At 31.6% G+C, this 16,003-nt stretch overlaps 3 protein-coding genes across 7 annotated transcripts in view; 2 read left to right on the forward strand and 1 right to left on the reverse strand.

Moving 5' to 3' along the window:
• Nucleotides 1–3,884: 3,884 nt before the first annotated feature.
• On the forward strand, nucleotides 3,885–4,719 carry LOC110415467 (AIG2-like (avirulence induced gene) family protein). Its single transcript, XM_021427134.1, has one exon. The coding sequence runs from the start codon at nucleotides 3,972–3,974 to the stop codon at nucleotides 4,527–4,529; it is 558 nt and encodes a 185-aa protein (XP_021282809.1). The 5' UTR covers nucleotides 3,885–3,971; the 3' UTR covers nucleotides 4,530–4,719.
• Nucleotides 4,720–8,305: 3,586 nt separating this feature from the next.
• On the reverse strand, nucleotides 8,306–13,655 carry LOC110415814 (Chaperone DnaJ-domain superfamily protein). 2 transcript variants are annotated; one of them, XR_016351135.1, is made up of 8 exons: nucleotides 13,369–13,655; nucleotides 11,668–11,745; nucleotides 11,439–11,514; nucleotides 11,153–11,226; nucleotides 10,963–11,033; nucleotides 8,811–8,854; nucleotides 8,617–8,704; nucleotides 8,306–8,583 (listed from the first exon to the last, which is right to left on the reverse strand). XR_016351135.1 is itself a non-coding variant. In XM_021427549.2 (7 exons), the coding sequence occupies exons 1-6, from the start codon at nucleotides 13,396–13,398 to the stop codon at nucleotides 8,812–8,814; spliced, it is 372 nt and encodes a 123-aa protein (XP_021283224.1). In that variant the 5' UTR covers nucleotides 13,399–13,655; the 3' UTR covers nucleotides 8,307–8,704; nucleotide 8,811. The 2 variants fall into 2 exon arrangements, 1 of the variants encoding a protein (XP_021283224.1); XM_021427549.2 differs by having other exon boundaries at nucleotides 8,307–8,704.
• A 1,644-nt stretch (nucleotides 13,656–15,299) lies between these two features.
• The window catches only part of LOC110415092 (protein serine/threonine kinase), a 6,744-nt gene continuing 6,040 nt past the window's right edge, over nucleotides 15,300–16,003 (forward strand). For 2 of the 4 annotated variants that reach the window (XM_021426583.2, XM_021426579.1), the window contains exons 1-3: nucleotides 15,300–15,571; nucleotides 15,695–15,800; nucleotides 15,948–15,994. In XM_021426583.2, the coding sequence (XP_021282258.1) occupies nucleotides 15,717–15,800; nucleotides 15,948–15,994 (131 nt within the window). In that variant the 5' untranslated portion in view covers nucleotides 15,300–15,571; nucleotides 15,695–15,716. Of the gene's footprint in view, nucleotides 15,572–15,660; nucleotides 15,801–15,947; nucleotides 15,995–16,003 lie in introns of all 4 variants that reach the window. The other 2 variants (XM_021426582.1, XM_021426580.1) reach the window with 2 other exon arrangements.

Consider the following 16,003-nt stretch of genomic DNA (forward strand, 5'->3'; position numbering starts at 1 on the left):
ATCAGTCAGTCCACTCACACGTAATCTCTATGCCTCCCTACTTTTCTTAATTTGTCCATTAAACGTCGCTTTTCTACATGCTAGATGCATACATTACACGCAGCCAATGGGTGCCTTCTTTATCTTTTAAACTCTTTTTTATATTTCTCTATTTGCCCAAATAAAGTGGTTATGTACTTTTTAAACAGTGGGTGGTTATCTGTCAGTAAATAAGATTTAATTTGCATGTTAATATCTTTTATTTATTTATTATTATTATTATTATTTTTTACAGTGAAAGATTTATCGAATTTTAAATTTTATAAAATTCTGCGGGGAAGAGGTTGGATTACTTTAAGAAGTTTTAAATAAAGATAAAGTTATTAAAATAGACTTATCTTATATATTTTTATTTTTTAAAAATTGTTAAAATTGAAACTCGAAATTTTTAATTTAAAAATTTACGATTAATGTGTTTTTATCTATTAGTAGTAATTTTTGAACAAAATTGTTTAAGGCTATCCAATGATTGATAATGAAATATAAAAAAGGAAGAAAGAGCATTGGCCTTTAAATTGTTGTTGGCAATCGACATTGGGCCTACTATTGCGACTGGGACACACTGGAGGCGCTGAGCCCAGCTTTCACGGCAAACCCTGCAGGATTTTTGGACTGAAATGTCATGTCATTGCTCACAAAAGTCATCAAATCATATCATTCTTTCATCTACCCTTTGTTTTTTTTCTTTTTTTTTTTTCAGTAAAATCATTCGGGTAAATAAGCTTTGCTCATCTCTTTGACTAATTAAGATTTCTGCATTGTTGAATCAGTAATCACTCATTGTCCATGTCCATGTTATAGTATGAATTCATTGAGAAACCTTACACTGTCGAGCCAATCCGAGTGTAACTCGTGTTCCGTTGTTTCATACTTGCTGCAAGGCTTCTAAAGTTTGAGCAATTTGCCCACTGATGCCGGCATGGTCTTTCCAAAACCATTTCAGTCACCTCTTTCCACAGTGACTACTCTGATTAATGTTTGATATAGGGACTGAAAAGGCCTTGATGCAGAACAAGTACTGTAAATGCCATTCTTCAGCGGTAACAACTACGAACCAAGACCTCTTTTCTGAAGATTAGGGCCTATCATTGTTGCAATTTGCAGGTCGTGAATGCTTTACCCTGTGCACAGCATTATTGCAGTCTTCATCAACCCCATCACTTGGCAATTATGTGCAAGTTAGTATTTTCCTTATTCTTAATTCTTATCATGAATCTTGTTTACAATTAATTGTGTGAAAATTACAGTCATCCACCGACTCCAAAAACAACTATTGTGGGGGGCGGGGGCTACTAATACTATCGTTCATGAAATTGTATCACTCTTTTGATAGTTGGTGGTAATGGCTAATCAACTATCAACTGTTTATGCTTCCTCTTTTGTCGTTATCGAAGATAGCACGGCCGAGTGGCCCCTTGGGGAGCTGAAAATGAAAGAGCCTTGTTACTCATCGTTAGGGAACATCCACAGTCGACGGTGGGCTGTGCCATCACCTCTGTCTTTGCCTTCAAACAATTTAACTCCTTTGAAATCAGTTAGAATCAAAGACTATTCCATTGTTATCTATTTAGTTTAATGAGATACATGTAAATGTAGAAATTATAAACTGGAGGTGAATCTATTGGACCGAATAATACGCGGCTCGGCAAGAATAGGAACAGCGCAGGAATCGGAAGATCGGAGAGAGAATAGTTATCTCAACCCTTTCTGACCCTACCCTATCTATGACGTAGGTTACCCTTGCCAATCCTTGGCATCCGCTGTCATGATTTCGTCTCCTCTACTGGACCTGAGAGCACTCACGTTCGTGCTTGCTGTGGTTAGCATCTTGAGGTCCTTCCACTTAGCATATTGGGCCCTAGGCCTGATCAAAACATTCAATTAAAGAAAATTTAAAGTTGCGTTTGGTACATTACAATGCAATGTGATTACAGGTAATGTGATTGATAACATTGCAGTGTTTGGTTTATAAGTACTTTAATGAGAATGTAATACTAATTGTCAAAATTACCTTTAATTATTAAAATATAAGTTTAATATATTTATATTTTTTATTATTAATTTTTATATAATATCATTTCTTAATATATTTTTAATATCATATTTTTATTTTTATTTATTATTATAATATTTTATATTTTTTTTTAATATATTTATATTTATATTATTAATTTTTATATAATATCATTTCTTAAATATATTTTTAATGTCATATATTTTATTTTATTTATTATATAAATATTTTTATTTTTATTTTTAATATATTTATATTTATATTATTAATTTTTATATAATATCATTTCTTAAATATATTTTAAGGTCATATATTTTATTTTTATTTTTATTATAATTTTATATTTTTTTTCATTTCTTTAATATATTTTTTATATATATTTTATTTTAATTTGTTTTATCTATATTATATAAATATTAATTTTTTATATTTTATTTTATTTAATTTTTATTCTTATATTATATATTTATTTTAATTATAATATTATAAATATTTTTTAATAAGATAATAAGGTTGAAGGGTAAAATTGTCTTTAAGAACATTCAGAGTGCAATGTAATGTGATTGCATTGGTTTTGGACTGCAATCACATTACATCCATTGACTGCAATGTGGATTGCATTGCAATCTTACATTGCAGTGATTTGTTACAAAACAAACACTGCAATGTAATTTAATAAGTCACATTGCAGGGAATGTGCATCCCTGATACCAAACGCCACTTAAGAGAATTTGAAAGCACGAGTTTTTTATATAATATATAAAATTATCAAATTCAATAATGAGTTCAAACTCATGTCTGTTGTTGTATCATATATAAATTGTTAAATTTAATGTTCAATTTAAACCTATGTCATGTTATCATATCATATATAAAATTGTCAAATTTAGTGATGAGTTAGATTCATATTATATACAAAATTATCAAGTTTACTGATAAATTTAAATTCTTGTCATATGCAAAATTGTCAAGTTTAGTGAATAGTTTAAACTCGTATCACACATGAAATTGTCAAATTTAATAATGAGTTTAAATCCGTTTCGTGTTATCGTGTCATAATAAAATTGTCGAGTTTAATGATAAGTTTTGAATCTATATAAGCAAGAGTTTTTCTTCACCATGTCTCTTGAAATTATGAACCCGTGACAGCTTCATATAACTACAATTTTTTTCTCTGTCGGCCGGAAGGAGTTAAGCAAGTACTTGCCAATTATAGAATGACCAAAAGAAACATTATTGACAAACAGGAAGTTAGTTTAACAATTAAGTTTTATCGGTAAATATTATACAGAAAGGAAGTTAATTCTTAACAAACGTGTTTTATTACGAGATTAGAAGAATTTATTTAATTAATTTTATGAAAAAAATTTACTCATAATAAGAAAAGGTTGTGTAAGATCCAAAAGATCTGAATGGAATCAGCCTGTACTGCAATATTGTGTAAATTATTTAACGGGAAGGTTTGGTAGTTTGCACGTGCATCTTATAACTACTGCAAAGTGCTTACCATACGACAAAACCCACCCTTTTTATTAGTAGATAATTAATTTTAAAATGAACAAAAGAAATTTTGAATTAATTTTAATCAATTATATTTTTATCCAAAAATTCCAAATAAGCCACATTAATCCAAATAAAGATTTAAATTAAAAAGATTCTCAATAGATTCTAAGAGTATTAAATATCTAATTAAGATCCATATTATCATGCCTTTTCTATTTGATTTCACCCTCCGTAAATTCCTGCGGGAGAATTTTTACAGTTAAAATTCCTAACCAACCAAATAGAATCCCCTATAAATAGAACTCCCCCACCCCACCTCTTCAACTCCAATTCGTCTATTTCTCTCTTCAAATTTCCCTCACTTCGTCGGTGACCAAACATTGCAACACCCACTCCATTTTCAAAAAAGAGAGAAATGGGTGTAGAGGACAATAACTGTACGAACCTCATTTTCACGTACGGTACCTTGAAACGGGGCTTTTCCAATCACGTGCTCCTTCAAGATTTGATGCGAACCGGAGACGCCGTATTCAAAGGCAGCTACCGAACCGTGGAGAAGTACCCTCTCGTTTGCGGGCCCTACCGCGTCCCTTTCCTCCTCAACATGCCCGGCACAGGGCACCGGGTCACGGGAGAGTTGTACGCCGTGTCGACTCGGGGACTCGCCCGCGTCGACGAGTTGGAAGGCACGAGTCGAGGGCACTACGAGCGGCTGCCGATCCGGCTGATGCCGGCTGGCAACGGGAACGACAGCGGGAACAAAGAAAATGAGGAAGATTTGTTAACGTGCGCGGCGGAGGCGTATTACGCGCACAAGAGTTACGAGAAGGAGATGTGGAAGAGGAATGGGAGAGAAGGGATTCGGATATACTCGGAGAAAGAAGCTAAAGGTTATGTGAAAAGAAAAGATAGGCCTCAAAATCTTACTTTTCTGGATCATATCAGGATTTTTATTTCATCCGCTTCTGATTAATTGGAACAAATTTATTAAAAAATTAAAGAAAATATGTTGTAATGTTTGTATTTCCACATCAATCTTTATTGGGTTTTTCATTTTCTTTTTTCTTATCTTGTTGGTGTTAGCGTATATTTAGCATGTTGAACTGAGAAACATGATTGCCAGAAATAGCTTAAGAGCATTTGGGAAGAAAATTTTACATTAATTCTGTGTTTGTTGAGCTTTACCATTTTGAAATTTTAATACAGGGCAGGCTGCTGAAAAAGTAAATTAAAGTGATGAATTCACAAGTTGTTTCAAGTTTTGAACATTCTCAACTACTTTTGTTGATCTTCAAGGATAAGGTGGTAGGCTACTGTTATTAGTATGCCAGAAGGGTTAATTTAAGCATTATGGCTCACTTAATTATGTGACAGATCATAGTCTTGGAACCCAGACTTGGACTAATAATTTCAGTCGATGATTCAATTCTCAAAGGACCCAACATTGAAGACTTTGTTTTCTTTTATATAATAAATATATGTTTCGGTGTCAAATATACATTGAGAAAGAAGAGTTTTTATTTTGATTTTTAAGTTTTCTTATTCTGAAAATAGGGAAAGAAGAGAAGAGAAGAGAATTTGGAAGAGCGAGTGAGGAAACATAGCTACGCAAAATTCCAAACTTTGGGGTTTATGACACAACTTCTCACGTATGTTTTTTGTCATATTTGGCATAGAGCTTCAATTTATTATAAGAAATATGTATTTTAAATTAAATGACATGGAAAAGTCACCAATGAAAATTAATTCAAAATCACTTAATTATTCGAAATGAACAAACTTTTGGATTGAATTAATCTGTTGGAGTTGTGGACCCAAAAAGAAAAAGAGAAAACTTAGTGTTAGGGGCTAAGGAGGGCAGATGGGGAGGGTTATCACTTATCTGCAGTCCCTGCTGGGGTATCATATAATTTCTTCTATTTGCTAAACAAAAATTGTCAAAGTTTGGAAGAAAAGACAAGATGGAAACGAAAATCCAAATGAAAAAGTACGATGGGTTCATACCATTTGACACAAATTTCACATGTTGTATGTATTTCTCTTTGAGTCTGGACCGACAAGGCATTTAGTGAAAATGTTTTTATCTGCTGCCTTTTGTGGCTCTCATTTCCTTCTGAACTCTGCCAATTTCAATCCATTGTTTCTGCAAGAAATGGCAAAGAGTGAAGTCAGGAACAACCCTTGGGATGCCTGCATAATGAACCAGCATTAATCTTGTTGACAAATTTTGTCTTCTTTTACCTTTTTTTTTTCTTTTATAATTTAAAGGACAAAAAATTTTAATTTACGAATTCTTAATGAAAAAGAAATGAGTTGTCATGAATTAAATTGTACCCGATAAAAAAATAATTAATTTAATCATCTCATTTCTAAGATAATTAAATATGATTCATTGTGTCTTATGTTAACCATATAATTTTTGACTTTTCGTTACGTGATTTTTAAAAATTATTATATATTTATTTAATAATATTTTAATTATAACTTAATAGACATATGACATTTCTGTCAATGTAAAATTAAAAAACTCAACCAATAATATATAAAGATACTTTATCATTTAATATTGTTAATAACTTGAGCCTAGTTTGTTAATTATAACCTCATTTTAGAAGTGCTAAGAATGTTGAAATCCTGTATTCATGATAAAGAAGTACATACACCATTGACTTTACATCTAAAAATACAATAATACTGTTGTTATTGACATTAATGAATGGCGTAAAAGAAAGGGCTCTTTCACTAGTGCATAAGCATTGAACTTTTCAAATTGAAAACAACAGCAAAGGATTCTTTTTTTTTTTTCGTTTTCCCTAAGGCTGTTGGCTCTTCCTTTCTTCAATAAGACAATGACTTTGTACTGATCGAATGGGTACTCATAGAAGCTCTACCATCATGACATGAAGAACAGCAAACTCACTTTAAATTATTTTTGCTAATTCAACTAAATACTTATAATATAGAATTTGAAAGGGATCTTTTCCTAGTTTACGGTGTTGCTTTGGCTTAATTCAAGCCACATAGTTCTTTGCCCAAGAATGTTTCTTTTTATCATTAAAATAATATCTCATTATTTTTCAAATTCTTTTAACTTAATAATTAATTTTTTTATACGTACACATGCATACACATGTACCGAATTACATACACACATATTTTGTTAAATACGTTATTATATTTTTTTAGAAATATAAACTTACAAGAAGTAACATATATCAGAATATAATAGTTTGGCCAAAATTAAAGAATTAATTCCTGAGTATAAGATCAGAACCCAAGAACTCTCATCTCCCAGGTAATTATTGGTGCTTCAATTTGTATAATGTCTCTCTTCATAAGTTTCTTCTTCAAAATATAAATATCAAAAGTTTTCTCTTGCTTCTTTTCTTGTTCCCCCCACAAGGGCACCTTTTTCATTGTAAATTATGCTTCAAAATGCTTTTTTATTCAATTTATTTATTATTGTTCTTTGTTTCATAGCCCCACATGTAAATATTTCCCTTGAGATTCTAAAAGTATAAGATTCCATATATATATATAGATATATTATAATCTTTAAAAACCTTTATTCAATATATTATCTTGGGATCCTTCATTAAACTTTGTTGAAATCCAAGTACCTTTTGTTGTATAGATCATCAACTAAATTAAAAATATTCATGAAGCTGTCTCTTTCAACATACAATTCGTCCATTGAGATTCTCAAATGGTTGCACTAATTATTAATAAAAAAAAATATGTTGCGCTAAGACGTAGTTTCCTCGTACATTTTCATTTTTCTATTTATAATCATGAGATATCATTTTATATCACTTTTGTTTTAGAAAAAAAAAAACAATTTTGAGACATTTTTTTCCTAATTCAAATAAATATTTATTTTTTTATTATATTTAATTAAATTATTAGACATGTAATGTTGATATAATATAATAAATAATGGTATTAAATATAAATAAAATTTTTTATAATAATTTTTCACCCTCCCCACCATCAATGTTATAAATTATAAAAAGATTTTTTTAAATATTATATATTTTTTTTCTATACGAAACAATCAAAAGCAAATGTTAAGCGCTTCTTGTAGGGCTTGATTAAAGAGTTACTTCTTGTATTAAAATGTATGTTTTTCAACATTATTTCTATTAATTAACGTTCATATGCAATTTCATTAATTGAGCGAGTAATAGAAAAATAAATAAAAAAATTATACAAATTTGGACATATTGACTTAACCCAAATCTCAAATTATAAAAATAGAAGGAATTTAGATAAAAATGTTAATTAAAAATTGAACCAGACCTCGTTGCATCTACTTAGTCCAAACTTTATTTCTTTTCCCCATTTTCTTTGCAAATAATTGTATTCCGTACCATTGAATATTCATTTTACCTTTGAATAGGGTCTAGGAGATTCATGTAGATGCGGTCGGTGAGACGCATCCACGCAATTTTATTAAACAAAATAAATCAGGAGCCGCAATTATTGAAAAAATTGCTTTCTTAGAACATGCTCCTTGACAAGTGGGCGGCGCATACATCCAAAATCAGACCAACTAACCATACTTTTCCGCTGTCAAACATAAAAACCAAACAGAACGACAGACGATGAAGGGATTTCTTGGGAATCCAAATTTGCAAAACCTCTTTTGTCTTAAACATTATTTAAATGGGAAAATAATTGCCTTCAATGTTTCTCATCACAACTGTTTTAATAGTATTATAGACTCTATGCTTTGTTTGCAGGCTACCGTTGCTTAATGAGTCGTGGAATTAGAGAGATTGATTCAACTAGCATTATATTCGTGTGAACAAAGCCATCAAACTACTGATACAAGCAATGGTCAAAGAACTCTTTTTGACATAATTTTAGATAGGCAAGATGGCGGAATCAGTCATGCCATGTCTAACTTATAGATCAATCATACATTTTGTTACTCTATCAAACTCATACAAGCTAAGGGCCTCATCGAAACACATCTTATAGCAGGATGAAAAGTCCCTTTTACTCGATGATGATGCCTAATTTTGATACGGATTACAGGAACTGTTGAGGATGTAATAATAGGACGAAGTAGATGAGATTCGGTTTCAGCTCCAATAGGTACAAAAGGATAGAGATGATTATTCCTTTCAATTCATTTCAATGGCTCTGTCAATCAAATGACATTGGCATGTTAAATTCAACAATATTTCTAAGTCACTAAGTATATAAACAAGGCAATCATTTTAAAAGGTAATGAATAATAAGAGCAAACCTTATTCATCAACAAAGTCATTTGTTTCTGTTAGTTGTTGCGTCCTGCATTAACAAACAAGGTTATTATTAGTACCAAACCCAATTCTAATAGAAAGTCAGGAAACTCCTATCAGCTTTTGTTTAGAAGGTGCTAACGTATGGCACTGCACAAGCATTTCATAAGCTGCTTAGCAGGTCTAATTTCTTCTGGCAGTGATATGGTTACTGCCATCTGATACAAAATATTGAAGGGGAAACAACTGAATCAGAAGGCACCAACCAAAACAGCAGACCCCTTGCGGGAAAACTATGGTATGAAATTTGGAAAGGAAGGAACAGAAAGAACAAAGTACTCGGAATAATTTTGAACTGCAAGCACTTTCAATAGTTATGAACTGTATGGTAAAAGTGAAGTATGAACTTTCCGAACTTCAAAGTTAGTTCAATATGTAGAGCATACTAGTCATCAAATAATGTCTGGATGGGCAGCTTATAAATTTTATGCTAGTAAAAGAATTTGAATAAGGAAAATAAAATACAATCTACATTATAAATCGCAGAAACGTGTAATTTTAATATGGTGTTTAATTAGATAAAATTTTTTTCTCCTCCATCCCAAACCTAGTAGGGAGAGCAGATACTTCCAAGAATATTTTCCCTATAGATAATACAGAAAAAGACAATTTTCTTCTCAATGATTATGAATCTTTCTAACAATGAAAACTCAATTTCCCTAACCAAGCCTGAAGTTCACTCAAGATAAGACTAGGATATTACACTCTCAAAAGAAGCACACATTTGACCTCTATACTTGAAGGTTTCTAATACCAGTTATATAGTGGCGCATGATTGCAAATACAACATTTTTGTGACTCTTTAGTATATAGTACAGAGAATTACAGGAAGCACACAAAATTCTAATGATACACGCACACCCTGTAAAACCAACCAAGAAGGTAGCTTCAAGATCAGTAAGAGGTGCATTTTTGATACACAAGGAACTTTGGAAGACCATAGTCCTCATCACTTGTGAGAAATGCATCTTTATCCTGCCAAATTACAGCCGGGTCCTATCCCTGGCCCTACCAGATTACCACCATTCTCTCGTTGAAACTCAAACCATTTCTCCCATTACCTTAAACCTATAGCTAGCATGAATTGATAAACCAAAACTTGTTAATGGCAACTCAGCTGAGAAGTCACACCTTCAATCACACAGCATGATACAACCTCTGGATTTTTATTTGTATTATAGCTCCCGAAAAGGTTAATAGCTTCATTGCTATTTTGCAGCATATAACTTATGTATTATTGTAATTAATTTATGTCTACAAACAAATGCCACACCTACAGCACTTCCTACATTTTCTTGCCTCTCTCAACTGAAATAATAAAAAAAAAACAAATCCAAGATTGGATCTAAATTCATATTAGCTGGATATTTCTCCAACGAAACTGATTTACTCCATTTTTAGTGACTGATACAGGCAAAGCTCGCAAAAAGGCTTAGACCAGTGCAAACAAGGCACCGAAACTGGACTTTCAAAGTTTTAATACCTTTATTATATGCTATATAAGCAATTGTGTTTGTTTCTTGTTTTGCAGACCTAAAGCTGATACCTTTCATTAGATGTCTATATCATCACCCAGGACTTCATTTTAGAATGGATGTCTTGTCATGTGTCATTTTATGCCCTTAATCATCATTGTGATTTTGTGCAATTATAGTATTTTATAATTGTTATGCCCCTAACGCTTCAATTGGATTTACAATTCTTCAAATACCAATAATAAGCTTTAGATTCATATATGTGCTTCTCCACATGTGGTATATATTCATGTCAACATCTACTATTATCTTCTATCATATCATTTATAAGCATCATTAAGCAAGTTTCAAAATAGGTCCTATGTGTCATATGCACAGTCCTTATATTTTGAACTAGGCATAGAAACAATCATCTGTCAACTAAAATATGCCTAAGTCAACACTTTCTGTATTGGGAAAACATACCAAGAAAAAGTGCTCATCACCCAAGTAAAGCAGATATGAGAATGGTTCTATTCTATTGGACTTTTACAGAAAATAGTCACTCAAATGACATGAACAATCCTCCACCCCCCCCTCTCCCCATGAAAAAAAAATAGTTTTAGATGGTCAAAAGAATTACCATATTGATGTATGACTAATACCAAGCCCATTGCAAGTAAGAATCATTCCTTTAAATCTGGCAAGATATTCCTGCATTAAAATTGCAGAGTGTCCTAGACATTAGAATGAGGCATCAACCAATTATTTGTAAACAAACATAAGTTGCTGATTCTAGACTATGATAGCATATAAGTTAACATAACTCTTACCCGTAAAGTATACTTATCAATCTCATATATTCCAGTTAAATCATACTCAAAGCGTTTATCAGGATCCATTAACACTGCAAAAGGATATAATAATAAGAGAAGATCAAAAGCTATGAACATTACATTTAATATATTCGTCAAATGCCATATGCTCTAGAAGAAGCTCTACATAAGAGAAGTATAACTCCCATGATTGGGTGACCAATTAAGTTGCACTCAATTGTAGTGGGAATCAAATGGCAAAGAGAATGTGAATTTTTTTGTTCCAGCCAAACGGAAGAATCACCTTTGTAAGCTTCATTTATCTCTTGGAACTTTGCAGTAACAGCACTATCACCATTGTGCTTATCTGGATGCCACTTCTGTAAAAATATCATAAAAGATTCTCCAGTCAACTCAATTCTATTCAAATAAAGGAGCTGTTAGATCAACAAACAAAGGTCAAAGCCTATCAATGAAGCGATGGCAAGAAATAAAAAGAGTTAAAAGGAAAAAAAAAGAGAGAGACCACTGACCAGTGCAAGCTTCCGGTAATTTAACCTGATCTTCTCATCAGTTGCATCATAATCAACTTCCAAAATTTTGTAGTAATCCTTGATAATTAACAACTATTTATCAGATACATGCTGAGGTAACTATAGAGTAAAATGAAATAAATAATCACACTATCTTGGAAACAAAAACGATAAGTATATGGTATGCACCCTGCTTTAAATGTCCGACCTAGAACTAAAACAAATTGTTGCACAACAAGGCCTTGTTTGAGTCAACTCGGTAATAGAACAGAACTTGGTAACTGTCATACCATTAAAGAAATTTCCAAGGAATATAGCATTATCAGGTGGGGTTGAGGGGAATGATGTCATTTAACATAGCCATTGTTCATGTAAATAGAGATGGTTATAATAACTGTTTGTGTACATAATTTGCACATGAATGAATCAAAAATAGTAGAAATAAGGAAGAAAGTGTGTAGACAAGCGCATTTATTTATTTATTTCGAAGTATGTACGGAAGCTTATTTTGTTTATTCTAAAAGGGCTACTATATGAAACACATTGATAAATAAATCAACTAATAAAACCAGATGCCAGCGGAGAGCACGATAGTTTTTGAACTGGAGAAAGGAATAGCTGACTGCAGCTTTACATGATAACAAACATAAACGATGAGTATGTTGTCAGGCACCTGTGGATGGCATGAATACAAATATAGATATATACCACAACATCTAATGGCTGCTGCCACTGAACATCCTCTAGACCAACAAACAATAAAGTAGGTACACAAATGTAATGCATGAGTTTTAATTTCGAGGAGTATGTGACATGTTTACCACTAAATGCTAATCCTAGATCTACCTATTCAGCAATGGATCAAGTCAAGAAGGCAGTAATAAAGGAAGCATACTGTATACCATCACTTTTTCTAGATTTAAGGCATTGAAACAACTCTATAAATTCCCTTAACAAAGGCAACCTATAAATGCATTGCTAAAAAATCATTCACTTAGTATATATTTACTAGGTACTCTAGTGATAACGCAATGGATAATTCTGTGAACAATATCCAATAGTTCAGAAATAAGCAGGGATGGTAATCTTGAATTCCAGCATCCAAACAATTATCACAGCATGCTGAAGTTGTTACTTGTAAGCATTTTCCTAAAGAAAGTGAATTTCATTCATCATACTCAAAGACCATAAGAAACCAGGCTTCGCACTTTTCGAAGTCCTCATTTCTTTAAAAAAATGGCAACTTCAAACTAACAAAGACAATATATAAATTGTATTCTAATCTATCCTTTGCTACAATCTTCCAGCAATTAAACTAAACTCATTATCATTCTTTTTTGTTTTCTTTTAACTTTTTTAACTTCTTCCTTTTCACCTCTCCCCCGGGCATATATCTTTGTTTTTCAATACCACAAGGGAATTTTCCTTTTAACAAGATTTCCAGTGCCAACAATAACAGTTCCATAGAAAAACTTCTAACTTGTAAAATACCAATAAATTTCTACTAAAGTCAGTCAACAGAAAAAAGCAAAACCCAGTAACAGAATTCATCTATGCATTCCAAAAAAAAAAAAGAGAACCCAGATTATAAAAAGCAATAAGTAGAAAAGAAAATGAAGTCAAAGAAATTTCTTCTCCACTAAAATTTAAAAAAAAAAAAAGGAAGAAGACAAGAGATAGGTAGGAGGAAACAAAGAATACCTTAGGGGTCGAATTATCATTGGCTTCCATCTGCAAATCTACTGAGGTTGGTAAGCTGAAGTTTGGTATTTACATACTTCATTTGATAGAGATTCCCAATATCTCTTTAAATAAAATAATTTTAAGTGTTAACAGAATTCTGAAAATTGGAAAAAATATGGAATTTGGGATTTTTTTGGGAAATTTTCGTTTTTGGTTGAAGGGGGAAACAAAGGAGAGGTTCTTTGAATGCCACAACTTCGTAAATTGCAATATGGATTTGGGACATATCTCACAGCTAATAACTTGAAAGCTCTTATCTAAAACCTGTAAGAAAAAAAAACATGGAAAGTCATTACATCTGGCACGTGTACTGCACACGCGTGATAAAAACAAGCCCGATACGCAATACCCGTATATAATTATTACGAAAAAAAATTTTCTATCATAAGAAAGAGTAAAACCGGCGCAGTACGCAATGCCAGTTTACAATTATTTATTGTATATTCTCAATAAAAAATTATCATAAAAGAATAAATTTGATACGTGATACTTGTATATAATTATTCATTATACATTTTCAATAAAAATATCATATGAAAAGATAAAAACAAACCCATATATAGTACGTGATACTCATATATAATTATTTATTATGTATTCTCCATAAAATGACTAAAATGCAGAACTAAGAAGTTGAACCTACGTGAGGGAAATGGCTCTTTCTAAGCCTGAATGACTTGATCGACCGTTAAATTCAATTAATACATTATATTATATTTATTATGTATTTACTATCTTAAATCTAAATCAATTTTAATCGATGTATTTAAAGAACTAACTTAATTTTTCAAAATTATTTAACTTTCAATCGATAATTTTTTTTTTTACTTTTTCATCTTAGGGCTACACCTATATCACATATCAAAAATATACTCGTAATATTGTACTCACTCAATTATGTACTGTTTTCAAGTTTCAATTCAAATCTCTTTCGGTCATTCTTATTAAGTAAGAATATAAAAGATTAACTTTTCTTTTTCATTAATAACGGAGAGATTTAAGCAAACATTTACTAAATCCGACTAGTGCCCAAACGAGCCAAACCCCGAATTAAGTTAATGTTTGGGCCTAAGCCTACTCAAAAACCTTAGTATTTCGACTGTCTACTTGCTTTTACTTCTTCACGGTTTACTTCCTTGTTCTGATACCTGAATTCTTATGATAAAAGAGAAAATGCACGATGATGTTTAAGGAAATTGTCATAAGAAGTTAGCGTTTTTGAGAGTGTAAAAAGACCATCATGCATCTTCTCTCTCCTTAAGTAGGAGCATAACACCTGTGCATACCCCTTTCTTAGTTGAAGCAATTTTACTCGACATTATGCTCTCTTCCACATACATACTTCCTTCTCAAAAACACTTGCCCTGCACGATTCCGTCCCTGCTAGAGCAAAGAAGTTTGTTTCTCACCAGCGTTGCTATCCCCATCTCATGGATTCCTTGGCGTGCTTGTCCACCCTCCTTTGCTTTTAGCGTATGGTTCCTCTTTCCTGGGTGTCCTCGCTTCTCTCCTTATCATGGCTTTGTTGAAATAGAGTATAAGGGATGTATTGTCTTTTTATTAAAAATTTAACTGAAAATTAATTTACACTTACAGAAATAAATATTAAAATATAAAATTTCATTTGAAAAGGAAAAACTCAAGATATTACGGGAGAAAATAATATATCATAAGGGATTTATGTAAAGTTTATGATAGTAAAATTTATTTAATTTATAAATAAAAAATTTAATTACATCGAATGATTTATTAAAAAATATTTTTTAATTTTAATAAAATTAAATAATTTAAATATTTATATTTTAAATTAAATATTAATATTCATCAATTTTTTTATTTAAAAAATTCGTAAAATATTTTTTCATTTAAAATAATTTTTATAAGAAAACCTAAATGCATAATCCTTGTTATGTTTTACCATCCTAAACCCTAAATCAATTTTATTCCGCCTATGCAGAAATCCAACAAAATTCCCATAATGTTTTAATCTAACTGTGTACAAGTCTAACTAAATTCCCAAATTTTTTCAATCTTAGCGGACAGTCTCTCTTTGCCGCCGCTTCTGCGCTTGCCCAACCCCGTACCTCATTCGGTCATTTGCTCTTTCATCTTTGCTGCCGCGCCTGCACCTCCCCAATCTGCGACTCATTCGGTTGTTCAGGTTAATTTTTTTTGTTCATACCTTTACTAAAACCCGTTACTCGACGCTTCATCTTCGCCATTTGCCCTTTTTTTTTTGTTTTTTCTCAGAACTGAATTCTTGTGTTTCGAAGTAAAATTGTAGTGAATAAGAAAAAGAACAGAACATGAAGCTGGACGTAGACGTTTTGAGATATCTCTCCAAAGATGATTTTAGGGTTCTAACTGCCGTCGAAATGGGCATGAGAAACGTATGTGTGAATTATGATTTTTTAATATAATGATCTGATTTTGAGTTATGATGTTTTAATGTAATCATCTGATTTTAGTTTCTATTATTTTTAGAATTCTAAATTCATTATTAAAATTTGTGACCCATTTTATTTTACTTTTTTCAGCATGAAATTGTGCCTTCAGACCTTATCGATCGTATTGCTTCCCTCAAGTAATTACT

Source organism: Theobroma umbraticum, unplaced genomic scaffold (genome assembly GCF_002168275.2).
Source record: "Theobroma umbraticum cultivar Fairchild unplaced genomic scaffold, ASM216827v3 scaffold_147.0, whole genome shotgun sequence".
NCBI lineage: Eukaryota > Viridiplantae > Streptophyta > Magnoliopsida > Malvales > Malvaceae > Theobroma > Theobroma umbraticum.

Bases quoted from the DNA above. Each gene is read 5' to 3' on its own strand.
- LOC110415467 (XM_021427134.1), top strand. From the start codon at position 3,972: ATGGGTGTAGAGGACAATAACTGTACGAACCTCATTTTCACGTACGGT.
- LOC110415814 (XM_021427549.2), bottom strand. From the start codon at position 13,398: ATGGAAGCCAATGATAATTCGACCCCTAAG. The intron at 11,515-11,667 runs GTCAGTGGTCTC...ATATTTTTACAG, and splicing joins ATTACCGGAAGCTTGCACTG to AAGTGGCATCCAGATAAGCA. The intron at 11,227-11,438 runs GTGATTCTTCCG...ATCCTTTTGCAG, and splicing joins GATAAATGAAGCTTACAAAG to TGTTAATGGATCCTGATAAA.